Raw genomic sequence first — 14,379 nt, forward strand, 5'->3', positions numbered from 1 at the left:
GGGTCCCCCACGATCCACTGGCTGGAAAATTGGCTCCGGGGTCGGACCCAGAGGGTAGTAATTGATGTAAGTCACTCATCGTGGTGTCCTGTGACCAGTGGGGTCCCCCAAGGCTCTGTCCTTGGACCCATACTGTTCAACATCTTCATTAATGATGTGGACACTGGAGTCAGAAGCGGACTGGCCAAGTTCGCCGATGACACCAAACTTTGGGGCAAAGCATCCACACCAGAAGACAGGCAGGTGATCCAGGCTGACCTGGACAGGCTCAGCAAGTGGGTGGACGAGAATCTGATGGTGTTCAACGCCGATAAATGCAAGGTTCTCCACCTTGGGAAGAAAAACCCGCAGCATCCTTATAGGCTCGGCAGTGCTATGTTGGCTAGCACTATGCAAGAAAGAGACTTGGGGGTCATCATTGACCACAACATGAACATGAGCCTGCAGTGCAATGCTGCGGCTAGTAAAGCGACCAAAACGCTGGCTTGCATCCATAGATGCTTCTCAAGCAAATCCCGGGACATCATTCTCCCCTTGTACTCAGCCTGAGTGAGGCCGCAGCTGGAGTACTGCGTCCAGTTTTGGGCTCCACAATTCAAAAAGGATGTGGAGAAGCTTGAGAGAGTGCAGAGAAGAGCCACGCGCATGATCAGAGGTCAGGGAAGCAGACCCTACGATGACAGGCTGAGAGCCCTGGGGCTCTTTAGCCTGGAAAAGCGCAGGATCAGGGGTGATCTGGTGGCCACCTATAAGTTTATCAGGGGTGACCACCAGTATCTGTGGGAACATTTGTTCACCAGAGCGCCCTAAGGGATGATGAGGTCGAATGGTCATAAACTACTACAAGACCGTTTCAGGCTGGACATAAAGGAAGAATTTCTTTACTGTCCGAGCCCCCAAGGTCTGGAACAGCCTGCCACCGGAGGTGGTTCAAGCGCCTACATTGAACACCTTCAAGAGCAAATTGGATGCTTATCTTGCTGGGATCCTATGACCCCAGCTGACTTCCTGCCCTTTGGGCAGGGGGCTGGACTCGACGATCTTCCGAGGTCCCTTCCAGACCTAATGTCTATGAAATCTATGAAATCTTTATTGACGCGGCTTTGTTAAATTGGTGCTCATGTGGCATTCTGTCTGTGATTGTGAGGGACTGAACACAAGGGAGAGCAGGCAACTGGGATTGTTAAATGTCTCTGACAAGTTCAGGAAAGCATCAAAATGAATGACAGAAGGGAATTATTTAATGTAAAATTGCTTGGCATGGTATCTTCTATCTGCAGATGGTAAAGGCAAGAGTTAAAAAAGAAAGAAGCATCTCGCAATACAACAGATCATTTATTTTCTAGGAGAGGTGTTTGTTCTGTCATGACAGTAGCCGGGCAAACACCTAAATGATAATGAGTCCATGTTCGTGCTGGCTAAGCTATAACTCTCCATGTTCTTTCTTGTCTTCAGCACTTTTCTCCTTGATTTTTTCAGGCACTATCTTTGTCCAGAATTCCACTCGCTTTTTTTTCAGGTGCTTTGCTTCCTTCTGCTCTAGATTTATCTCTAGGTATCCTTCATCCAGGTTATAAGATGGCCATTCTGCCAAACCTTCCCCATTTGGGTTTCTGGAAATAGAGTAAATCCCCTATTTAATCTGCAGAGGCACTTACCCACAGCTGCACACACACTTCCGACCAATGTTTCATGAATCTCACCCATTTCGAGCAAAGTTAGCCCAGTATTTCATTAGACTTCTGCTGAGGTGCTTTTCTTCCTCTGTAACTTCATCTGAAGGAAATAAAGGAAAGAATAACTGTACTGTGTAGCAGAAAGTAAAAAATAAATTAAATATTCATTGCATGAAGGAGTAGAACCCAGCTGTCCCAAAGGAGTGTCCCACCCACATGAGGAATTAAGGTGGGTCTCCACTGTCCCTCCAGCTGGAGCCATTCCACTTGAATAACATGCTTAAATATCCATTGAGCCAGAGGGGAAGAGCAAGAGTAACTCTGTAGCTGGTGGGGAGGGCATTCACATGCTAGGAGGGATCTGGGTTCTGGTCCCTGCAGTAGTGACTATTATTTTATACAGAAACAATGTCAGCAATAGTGATTGCTGAGTGGCTGATAGTGGTTAGGCATAGGTGGAAGGAGAAAATATTATTTGGGGAGGGGCTGAGCATATGTGCATTTGCACACATGCACCCCCTCCAGCAGGTAAATCTGTCATGGCGAAGGGGTGTATGGGGGCAGATTAAGGCCTCTGCAGGTGAGGGAGGGAGTGGGGCAGAGTCAGGGTGGGGCTGGGGTGAATGGGGCTCCTGGGTCAGGGCAGATCACAGGACACTCAGAGCCTAGGTGGCTCATCCAGGGGCACATGTCTGTGTGAGGGGGGGCAGGGAGGGGCTCCCCTGGTAGAGGCATGGGGGGCATATACCTCCCAGATCTGCGCACAGGGTGGAGGCAGCTGCTGCTGCGGGCTGGGTTCTGTACCCTGTTACCACTGCCTTGGGAGTGGTGCGATGCTGTGTGCTTGCCACCGTCAAGTGGGCAGGGGACATGGCACGGTCAGCACGTGGCATGCACATGGCATTATGCAGTTCCAACTTCCTAAGCTTCCAAAACTTAAACTCTTTACTTGAACTACCCTGATGGAGATGGAAAGGACGGCATATTAATATTAATCAATGACCAGGACAGATTACACTGTTACCCTTTGACCTTGGGATTGGCTTAGTTGCCTTTATTTGAATAAAAATAAGCATGCTAAAACTGATCCATGAGGAGCAAGTAATTCAAAAGCACTTCACTAGCCACTACTTACCACGCAGACGTATGTCACCTGCCAGGTATGGTCCTCCAAAGACAAAAGCAACTTCATCTGCATGGTCAGCTTTCACATATGCGGGTTTAGTATCTCTATATAAACTTGGGCGATGCTGATACTCAAACAAATAGGTTGCAGCACCAGACTCTAACAGAAAATAGTATTAAGAGAAGTCAGTGAAGATGAGTAGTGCAGTAACGGCAACAGAGTTCAGATGTTCAAGATGCCCTCCCTTTATGAGTGTATTCCTTTACATGAGACCAGACTATATTAGTCTGTCTTGCTTTGTGGGAGAATGAGCTTTAATATACAGTACCTCATTCAGTGGGTGTTCTAGCATAAGAAAAATAAAAATTCATAAAAGCAAATCACAGCACATTAGCACACGCTGAAAGATCTTCCAAGAAGCCAAGATCAAAAAGAGAAAAAAGGTTAGTGGTAGCCTTCTCTTTGGTATTTTGGTACACACAGTTTATACAGTGCTGTCCTCAGGCCTGAGCGTGGCTCAGCATACAAGGAGGAGGCCAGTACTCATACACACTGAAAGCACTATCTAACTGTCCTCAGTAAATCCTCACACAGGTCAAGTTTCTGGACAATACGATCCAGCATCATCCAAGATAGGTTTCAACATGTGATTGTTGCCTATCTAGTCAATCAGAAGCTCACCCTTGTGATAATTTAGTGTTTCCAGAGATGGCATGACAACTGCCGCATCTCCCAGCAAGTCCAGAAACCCATCTCGCAGCTCAGCAGAGTCATCTGTGTCTCCTAGATATTCATTGATTATCACAGGCAGAACTTCAGGTGGGACACCCTGTGAGAAAGAAGAGCAGTGAGAAATGAATGGCAAATAGATCACTGTTTGAAAAGCTGCTGAAAAGGACATTTTTCACTGCAGAGCTACTCATGAGTGAGATTGGACTGAGAAGGAAGGAAAAAGAGGGGAAAAAAAGGTTGGTTTCAGCCAACTAAGAGTGCAGCCCATTCATATAAAGGTTTGCTTCATGCAGGCAAAGGGGCTGATGGGAATTCTTGTATTTACAAGCTGTCAGAACAAGAAAAAAGCCCCAGCTGCTTAGGCAAGAAACTGTGATGGGAGCAAGCCGGGAGGAAAGCTCCCACATTCAGGGCCGGCCCGTCCTATACTGCGAAACCTGCTGGCTGCAGGGGCCCTGCAGCTAAGAGCCCCACTGCAGATGGGCAGTGGAAGTCGGGGGCTAATGGGGCTCAGCCCCCCAAACACAGGTCAGCAGGAGGCATTGCTGTAGGGCAGCCTGGCCGTAGGGTCCTACAGCAGAGGTGAAGGGGCAGGTATGCTAAGCTACCATGTGCACTCGCAGCCAGGATCGCAGCTGGCTCAGCTGCAGGCAGGCAAGTTTCTTTTAAATCTGTTTTTTTTTATTTCCATGGGCTTGTGGGGAGAGCAGATAGAGACCCCCACAGTGCAGGAGAGAGCAGGGTAGGGGAAGGGTGAATCATTCACCCCTCCCCCTGGCCTGCTCCCTCCTGCACTGTGGGGATTGTCCCACAACACGGCCTGGCCCCAGTCACCGTGACTGGGGCCCCAGCTCAGCTGGGTCATGGGACAATCTGAGCCCAGTGGCTCCTCCAGAGGCACGGTGCCAGGCAGCTGAAGGAGGGAAGGCACATGGCCCCCAATCTTTGCATGGGTGAGGGTGGGTCATAACTGTGAGCCGGGCTCAGCCTCTGCTTTGTGTCTCCACACCTCGCTGCTACCACTTCGAAAGTGGTGGGCGCTGCCATATGCCTCGCTGCCCAGCCCACCCAACGGCGGGACGCATATGGTGGTGCCCGCTGCTTTTGAAGCGGTGGCAGCGAGGTGCGGAGACATGAAGCAGAGGCTGAGCTCAGCTCCTAGCTGAGGCTTACCCTCGCCCATGCAAAGATTGGGGGGGGGCCACATGCCCTCCCCATGCTTGGCTGCCTGGTGCCGCACCTCTGGAGGAGCTGCTGGGCTCTTCCTGGGGATGATGCAGGGCGAGGCAAGGTGGGTACAGGAGTCCCGGTGGCTCCATCCCTTCCAGCCCGGCAGTGCAGCAGAGAAACAGTTAAAGCAAATTGACTGCTGATGTAAGTGGGTTTAAACTCTGCTGGAATCAATGCAGTCTAGGCCATGCCAAGCCTCTTTCCTTAGGTAGCTTCATTAAACCACCAAAGAAGTGAGGGATGGGAGAGTGCAGGAAAAGACCAATGGGATACAAGAATCTGTCCCTCTCCCAAAATGTGTCTCATGCTTTGGCTGTTTGTTGCCTAAAAACACCTAAAAGCCCAGAATTTCCATTATGGTTTATATACAAGTTACTGTTTAAGATACTGATTTATTGCAAATCTAAAACAGAAAATAATTCCTGTCCTGACAAGCTTCAGCAGATATTATTGCTGGGCTATGCCCTCTTAGGTTGTGTGCCTTTGCCTACCCAGTACCCAGTCCCAGGGACTTCACTGCTATTGCTTCTGGAGCATAAGCTTGGGCCCATGGCCCAAGACTTCACAAAAATCATGTGCCGAGGTGGCAGGACTATAAGCCAGAGCAGGAAAATGCAAGACTGAAGAAGAAATGTGCTACAGGCGAAAAGATAAACTGATTTTGGAGCTTAGATTAATCTCACGGCCTCTTACCAACAATGGCTGGAAAAACTCGATTGTTGAGATGATTGATGCTCTATCGCCCACTTCTTTCAGGCCAGGAATTTTGGATGACTGCACAAAGAGACAGACACGGGTTATTCTACCTACTGGATGTCTGAGCAGATTCAATACTGGATCTTATTATATTCCAGCTATTTTGTTTGCTACTGTTTGTTTTTCAGAGAGAGGCTCTGTGCAAACATACAGGAAAACACAGTTGCATCCTGAAGAGCTTATATGCACAGTTCCAGTCTGTTCTGGTAGCTATGGTTTGCACATGGTAAAACAACTTTCCATCACTCATACCCAGTATTGGTGAAGGGTTATTTACCATGAAATCAACATCCTCTGTGAGTGCCGGGCATGAGAAAATGAACTCTGATCCTTATTACAAAGTTAATGACTCCCTCAGCTAGCTAAACTGTGTCTTGGTGGAACAAACCCGAACAGGAGTATGTGACAGTCACCTGTTTATTAGAAGGCAAAACACCTGAGGCCCAGTAACGCAATGAGCTGTACACAGGCAGACCTTCTAAGACAATCTGTCTCCATGTAAGTGCAAGGGCTAGAGATGTCCAGACAAGACTTGGAAGTGTTTCTAGTGCATACTGCTGGTCTTAACCAAGGTCCACCTGACACTAGGAAGGCTCCTTGAAGAGCACTCACAGATCAAAGATTAACAATTCTGAAGGACTCGGAGTGAGGTTTGTCCTTCAGTAACTCCAGACGCTTTCCCAGCTGGCTATTCAAACTAGACTGTTGCATCTAAGAAAGTCCCATCAGCAAAACTCTCACCCCCATCCTCACTTATTAATGCAGAAAAATCAGCTTTTATGATGATCTTACAGCACGTATATTCCAGCCAAATTCATTGTTAGTTACTCCAATCATATATGGGACAGCACTGAACTCTTTTCTAGCCAGAATCTCCTTAGGTGACTTGTGAAGCAATACTCCATCCACAACTAAAGGTACCATTGGGACTTCCTGAAGGGAAAAAAAACATCATTTGTTGGTTATATTTTACTTTCTTCTTTAATACAGCAAAATATCTAGTCCCTATGCCTACTCTAACTGCCCAACAGGGTTCAAGACGTTAGAGATCTCTGAAATCTGTGCACCAGGTTGGAACATGTTTTTTTGTACAACAGCTTCTGATTGTTGGCTTGAGTCATAATTATTTGTCTATTGTGAAAACAGGCTTCAAGTTTTACAGCTTTTAAATTAATCTCTGAGACAATTAGTGCTGGCTCGAGTTGGTACTGGTGCATGTCCACACCTGGGCTTCACCTGAAGCTATGTTGGCCCTGGTTGGCTGATGCAAAAATAAAAAATATTGCAAGGATCTGTTTGAGTGACTCTGTGCATGTTATTTCTCTGGAATTGGACTTTTAGGTTAAAGTTAAACCATCATTAAAAAAAAAGCTTTAGAAAAATTTCAGACAGGTTCAAACAAGCCCAAGTGCATATTCTACACAGAGACAGAGCAGCTTCTACTGCCATATTGCATTTTGTTACCAGGGAGAGTTTCACCTACCTGTCCCAGACTACTGTTGAAGACCATCTCCTCCTCTGTCTTCTGCCTTAAGCAGTGAACAATGGCAACTGAACTGGTTGTCTCGCAGGCATATAACTTGGCCGTTTTCTGTACGTGATTTACAAAGACAAGGATTGGTGCTGTTTGAAAGGCGGTCATAGTGAGTTTACATATAACCCCTTCACAGCACACACGCATACTACCCTTAGCAGTGTGTTGCTAGCCCATGCTATAGAAAGAACATCATGATAACAATACCAATCAAACACAATGAGAAAACTCAAAGAAGGAGAATGAAAGGTGTACATGGAGAGAGATTTTAATTCCATGATGAACTTCACTTGACAGTATTGGTGTTAAGACATTGTTATTGGAACATCTCTTGGCCTCTTTGCTCATATTGAAAACATATACGACGTGAGGATTCTGATCCCATATTCAGTTTCAAGATGTTTTGTTAAATTAATTACTGTGGGAGCATGTGGAGGAGCAGATGCATGATAAGCTAGTACCCCAGCGCTCAGAGAAACTCAAAACCTCCTGAAACTGTTAGGATCTCCAGTTAGAGTTAAACCTGGTTTCATTGCAAACTGGAAATGCATGAAAACAATTACCATTACTTTCAAAAGCTCAGCGCACGTTTGCTTTGGTTTGGGGTTAGTGTAGATTAACCTCATTGGATGAAATGCAATTTAAATGTTTTCTTTCTTTTTATTTTAACCCAAACATTAAGCATAGCATTTTTTTTTGTTTTGCATTCTGAACAATCTAAGACACACACAAAAGAACTGACCTGAGCAACAACTTCAACAGAAGATAAGGTTCCAGAAACAAGGTGTGCAGTCCCACTCTCTGATATGGCCTTATGGAATAAGCCTTTGGCCAAGGGAGACAAAACCTACCAGAAAAGGAAGCAAAGAGAATGCTAGGGGTATGTTAAAGCCATAGTCCTGTCACTCTGTACACAGATAGGTACACTGTATTCCACAAGAAAGGTAAACACGCGCTTAATTTTTTTCAGGATTAGGGTTTACATTTGCAGACGTTGTGCAATGTACCAATCCCGTCTACTTTGTAAATGAGGTTTCAGAATTCCCACACTGAATGGTTGGGGTTTGCTTTTAAATATTAAGTTTGCGTATTCATTGTAAGCCTACTAGTGCAGAAACAGAGACTGAGCCTGCAGACACGCCAAATATAGTAACAGATCCTGGATTGCCTCCAAAATGCTCAATATTTTTCTGAATCCACTGGAGAGCTGCTATTTGATCCAAATATGCCCAGTTTCCACGAGCATGTTCATCACCGGTACTGAAAGAAAATCAGCAGATAGGAAATTCTCAGTTAGTACATTAGCCTTTTCTCACCATAACTAGAAAGGGAATATGGATGTCATCAAGATGCAACTATCACCTTGCTTTTATAGTGCTATAAGACATACTAAGACCCCTCATAAAACTGGAACAACACAAACCACCCCAAAAATTGATGTCACCCAAAAAACAGTGATCCCAGGCAAGACACAAGAGTGGAGGGGAATCTCTGAATGTTGTTTTAAAAAGGCTAGCGTGGCTGTGAAAGATGCAGAAAGACCAAAGAAGCAATGAGAGAAGGCTGCAGGGACCCAGCTGACATCCCAGCACAACTGCTCGTAGGGTCCTGCTAAAAAAGATAAAAGACAGAGCTTTTGAACTGAGTGCAGGTGAAAGAGGCTGGGAACTGCAGACACATGAGTTGTTCTCTGATGCTTGACTTTGTTCTGTTTAGGGAAAAAGACATTTGATCTAAAAAACAAACAACCCCCCCCAAGATTGCACAAAAGGAACCCCTGGCTCCAGCATCAGTTTAAAATGTACCAGTTACATGGCAGTATCCTTGTAAGTGAGGTGGACAAAATGCTATACCCGGGTAGTGGCAGACTTGAGAATAAAACCCAAAAGTCGTGCTGAAGTTTTCCATAGTGCTGCCCGTGCCATCAGGACCGAAGCAGTACTGTCTTCCTGCCCTCTGCTGTGAAGATGCTGTTCACCATCCTACAGAGATCCTTGGCCTTTTATATTACCTGAACCCTGCTTTTGTGGGGGGGGGGGGGAAATGACTGGAATAGCTATAAAGGGAATGCTCTACATAGCCTCACCCTCCATCCTAATTAGGGGGTTGCCATCAACTGGGCCTGGAAAGACTAGAATTTAAGACCCAACCCTCAACTGGAGTAAACCAGCATAGCCCAATAAAACAATAAATCTTTGAGTTAGATGCATTTAGGGTGATTTATATTAACCAGAGGAGCTGGCCCTGGAAGTTTGGTAGTCTAATCTTCTCACTGTTTCCAGTGTGATAGGAAATATTCTTGAAAGGCTAAAATAGAGTGTCTTACCTAAAGAATCCAAGCAGACCTAATCTGTACTGAATGATCACCATCACCACGTCCTCGTAGGCTGATAGTGCTGACCCGTCAAACCTGGATGCCCCACCAAAGATAAAATTGCCTCCATGGATCCACACCATCACCTTGGAGAGAACAAGATGAAAAAAGCCTCTGTGTACCACATGAACAATTTCATTTGGGAAAGAAAATACTCTGCAGGTAGCATCATCTTTGGTGATGAACAAGCATTATTATATTTCTGTTTTGTTCATCTGAAAAGTACTAAGGACTATCAAAACTGTAGTCACAGGCTGTCTTTAGTCTAAAAAGCACTGTCCAAAACTCATGCTCTTGCCAATTATTGAAAAGGGAAGACCTGTAGAAATGTTTGAAAGAACCTAGGAGCAGCACCCGAATTCTAATGTTACCCAACAGGAAGGGAGGCCTTAACTTCTTTGCGCTCCTCCAAAAATCCTCTTTCACGTTTCTTAATGATCAAAATAACATTTTTAGTCCAGGTTAATATTCTGTTTATTGTGATTTTTCAGGAAAAAGTAAATTTAAAATAGTCACTCATCTAGCTAAAAAAAGCCAAATTGGAAATTCTCCACAGGTAAAGGTAAAAAATGCCTAGATAATGCTGGCATTCTAGGCCCCAACTTCAAAACTGATTTGGGCAGACAGGAACCTCAGAATTACATTCATAGGGACGGTCAGGCAACTTAACATAGGTGTGCAAATTGATTCTCAGATGTGCACAAAACAGGCTAAGCATCAAGCCTGGGAAGCGAGTTGCCAAATCCATCTATCTGGACCTGCTGTTGACTCAATACCTTGGCAGATCTGGCCCCAGCCTCAGTGAAAAATAATGGCAATCAAAACTTGTTGTAAGAGATGGGATGTTAATTTTAGTGATGCCAGTAAAAATTTCAAAAGCAATTAAGTGACCTAAATGTCCAGGACTAAGTTTAGACTGTCAAGAGTGTCATCAAGTATTGCAGTTGCAATGAATTTATAAAGTTTGTGCAGTTGATTGGCTTACAGGTAACTTGGTCTTCTTGTCTGAATCGGCAGGAGTATAAATATTTAGCAACAAACAGTCTTCCGACGTTCTGAGAGGACCGTGCTTTTCTTTCCACGTTTTCTGAATTCTTCTCAGAAAGGTCAGGTCCTGGGGACAGCTTCACAAGAGAGCAGAAAGGGTGAGCCCAACAGAGCACAGCTGGAGCAGCAGCAGGAATGGAGTGTGAACAGACCCCCACCCTCAGGGCGCACAACCTGAAAGCCCAGAACATTTTGCACAGCAAGAACAAAGATCTTAACCCCTACTCTGTAACTGCCTCAAATGATTGCTACTCTCTCAGGGACAAGATGGTTTTAGGACAGCGGTGCTCAAACTCTTGGTGCCATGGTTGAGCAGCATGGGGCCATTCTGCAGGCTGATGGGGTCTGTGTCCCAGGATCAGGCCCATGCTGCTCCCCTCAGCCTCACACTGCTGCATTGGGGCCACATGCACCTCCTCTGCCCCATGCTCCCTCCGCTTAGCCCTGCGCTGCAGGATCAGGCCCTGCCCCAAGTCCAGCCAGCCCCTGTGCCTGCCAATCTAGTGTGCTTACTGGCTTGTGGGTCCAAATATTTGGCATCAGGGAGGTGGCAATTGCTACCACCACTTTCCCACAGCCCAATTTTTGGACCCATGGGAACCCCTGTGAGCCAGATGGCAGGGCTCCATGGGCCAGATTTGGCCTGCGGGCCAGGGGTTGAGCACCACAGTTTTAGGCTAACAGTGCTGACCAGAAAGGCTGGTGCAGGTGGCAGTATGAAGGACTGAAGCCCTGCCCCTACAGTCCCTTGCTGTGCTCTATGTACCACAGAAGCTAAAGCTGTTATTAGACCAATGGTAGGCAGCAAATATCACACTCTGGGAACAAACTGTGAGCACAGATGGTTTTAGTGAATTTGAATTTATGGAACAGCAGCAGCAGATCAGGGGTAAAGAATGGGAGCAAGACAGAGTGACCAGCAGTATCTTGTGATACGTATTTCAAATTAGGCTAATCTTACTTAGAGGCTGAGCAGGCTCCAGTGCACCTCATCCAAAAGGAAGGGCATTTGCACTGGCTGCAGTCACAAAACTGCTACTGATTTCACTGACAGATTCTCCCAGTCGTTCTTTCCTGGTCCAATGCTAAACAGTTGCATATATTTGGCCCATATTGAAACTTTAAATAAATGCATAAAGAACACAGAGGCCAAAGAGAAGGCAGCGTGGATGACAGCTGCACCTGTACCTCCTTGCTTGCAAGGAGAGATCATAGCTAAGCTTGGAAAATGTCCCAGCTCTGTGTCCTCCTGCTTATGTCTGTATATAGGACTAAGAAGCTGGAGGGTAGAAGTGCTGCTTGATAATTAGGGTGACCATATGGGACAATGTGAAATCCAAGACACTTCCCCACCCCCACCCCCTCCAAGTCAGTGCTGCTGCAGGCAGAGGTAGGGACAGGATGGTGTGGTGCAGCTCTGATATTACTAGTCAGGCAGCTAAGGGAGTCAATAGCCCATTAATGACCCATTGTTCTTTACCTCGTAAGTATTAACAATCATCTCCTCGTTTTAACCGTCATTCCACTAATCAAGCTAACTTATTTTAGGGCAATTTCACAGCTGTGCTGCTCTGCCTCCCTGCCCCTGGGATGCTCTTCCCTGGCCTGCTGGGACCTGCCTCGGAAATCCAGGACTGTTCCAGTTAAATCAGGATGGTGGCCACCCTGTTTATAATGATGGTCATACATGCCAAGGAATTTCAATAGGCAACAAGATACTCTGGTGCACAAAGGAAAGAATTTTAAGCAGCTTCTCTTACATTATCTAAACAGACTTATGAAAGGCTTATGAAACACATTAGTATTGTCAGCACAGTGCCAGGCAATCCTAGCTGCTCCTCAGGGTCACTCCCTGGGCCAAAGCTCGCTCGCAAACAGTGACAAACAGAGCAATGAGAACGGTACGGCTCTCACAAGGGTGGGTAGGAAGTTGCATCTCTGACGCCGGTCCATGGTTCAGGTGGCTCTGGAGGGGCAAACCTCAGGGATCCAACAGGTGGCTTTGCAAAAGGGATGCCAAGGAAAACATTCACGAGTCTGTCCGTTCCCTTCACGCGAGTTTGTGTCCCCTGTAGTCGCCCCTGGGACACAACCACTTCTGGCCGGGCACCTTCCTGTCCTGTGTAACATGCAAGGAAATATAATGAACACACACGTGGTGATGACAGTTTGGGCAGGAATCAGATTTCTCAAAGTTTCTTTCCTTTTGTTTGGAACCAAAAATCAAAATCTTGAAAATGCTTTAGTCAAGCATGCAGATGTGTAGAAGAGGTTGATCCCAATACCTCATTTCAATAATTTTCACATGCTTTGGTTTGATCTTTTAGGAAATTTGACTTTATCCTTAAAAACAACCCCCTCCCCCCCCGGACTATAATTCTGAATGAGAAGTCACTTAGCCTGACCCTTTCCCACAATTTTGGTTTCAACAAATCAGCCGTTTCCAGGGAAAAATATCCGTTGTCCAAGCAGTTCTGCTGAGAGCTGCTAGGCTGCCCCTGAGGGTGCCAGGACTGTCCTCTCAAAGATCAGCACAAAAGGTGCATTTATAGTCATGGCCATGCTCTCCTGTGTGCTCAGGCAAATGCTTCTATGCAGGCAGTTCTATGCTGTGCTCACACATTCAGGGACACTGGGACAAACTTTGGAAAAACTGACCCTAGATTTACAATGCAACCAACACAATAATAAGCAATCTCCCTTCTTACCTGCAGCCACAGAAATGGTGAGCCCTGTAGCACAAATCAGTGCAAAAAGCAATGAAATCTCACAAGCAGGCACCATCCTTATGCTGGGGATTACAGGTTAGCTTGTTTTATGTGCTGGAAGATCAGGTATAAAGGTTCCACCGTGAATCAGCCTTGCCTGAGGGGCTGCAATTCAGGTCTCAAACATATTTTGGATTAACTGTCAAGACCATGACTGAACGCAGACTGCTCTGGCATCTTGCAAAGGAAAATAATGATTAACCTGAACCTGGGCACAGGTCAGACAAAATCAGCTGGGAACAAAAGTACACAATCATAGTTTCTAACTGCTTTTAATCCCACAGACTGGGTATTACCCAAACTCCCCTCGACTTCTACCACCTACTGGCTGAAATCACAGCAGCTGGCTGCTTCCTTAACAACTAACCAAAACCAGACAAACATATGTTATTCAGTCCCACTGAAAAGCAACATTGCACCCAGGGGAGTTTGTTGGGCTCTCCAGGGATCCCATCCCCACAATTCGTCCCCTCCCCTGAGATAACAAAGCTAAACAGCAGCATTTTCAAAGTTTTGGCTGTTTGTCCAAGGTAAAAAATGCTGGGCAGGGAGGGGTTTGCAGGGATGACACTAAAGGCAAGGGGCAGATTATAGCCATATTCTGTTTCTGTACACCAAGCTGGAGAGGGTTTGTGGAGGAGCTGCCATAGCATCCTCAAAAAGAACAAGTTGCTTTCTTCCAGTACCTGGGGAGGGGGCAAGCTACCCCAACAGGAGCAGGGAAGGCTAAAGCCCTGGTCACTCCTCAGCTGGTGAGCAGAAATAGGTACCCAGTAGGTGGGGGGGTCAGAGTCCAGCCTCTAGTTGTCTGGTGTGGCAGACCACTTTCCCCTGCACTCTGGGGAGCTCTGTAGAGAAGCACACGCTCTCCCATGGGGGTTAACTAGCACCACCACATCCTTAGGGCTAAGCTTAAGAGTCACAACCTGGCCCCCAGAGGGCCAGATCCACCTAGGCTCAGTTCCCTCCGAGGTGGGTTTTATTCAGTCCACCCCTGCAGGACAGATGTGCCCTCTGTTCTTCTCCAGATGGGCTCATCTTCCTCTTCCCACTCCCTTGAGGAATCTCTTAGCTTCCTCCCAAACAAAGGCCCAGGTGGTCCACAACCATCAACTCCACTTTGTGCTGTTCCTGGC

At 46.4% G+C, this 14,379-nt stretch overlaps 1 protein-coding gene across 1 annotated transcript; it reads right to left on the minus strand.

The window, feature by feature from the left end:
• Positions 1-1,316: 1,316 nt before the first annotated feature.
• Positions 1,317-14,222, minus strand: LOC102564228 (fatty acyl-CoA hydrolase precursor, medium chain). Its single transcript, XM_014595606.3, has 13 exons — positions 13,184-14,222; positions 12,390-12,594; positions 10,414-10,552; positions 9,381-9,514; positions 8,161-8,314; positions 7,797-7,901; positions 7,004-7,111; positions 6,313-6,453; positions 5,458-5,538; positions 3,484-3,631; positions 2,812-2,961; positions 1,704-1,776; positions 1,317-1,613 (listed from the first exon to the last, which is right to left on the minus strand). Exons 1-13 carry the CDS (start codon positions 13,257-13,259, stop codon positions 1,424-1,426), a joined length of 1,704 nt encoding a protein of 567 aa, XP_014451092.2. The 5' UTR covers positions 13,260-14,222; the 3' UTR covers positions 1,317-1,423.
• Positions 14,223-14,379: the final 157 nt, after the last annotated feature.

The sequence above is a fragment of the Alligator mississippiensis genome, chromosome 10 (assembly GCF_030867095.1).
Source record: "Alligator mississippiensis isolate rAllMis1 chromosome 10, rAllMis1, whole genome shotgun sequence".
In the NCBI taxonomy this organism is placed as follows: Eukaryota; Metazoa; Chordata; order Crocodylia; family Alligatoridae; genus Alligator; species Alligator mississippiensis.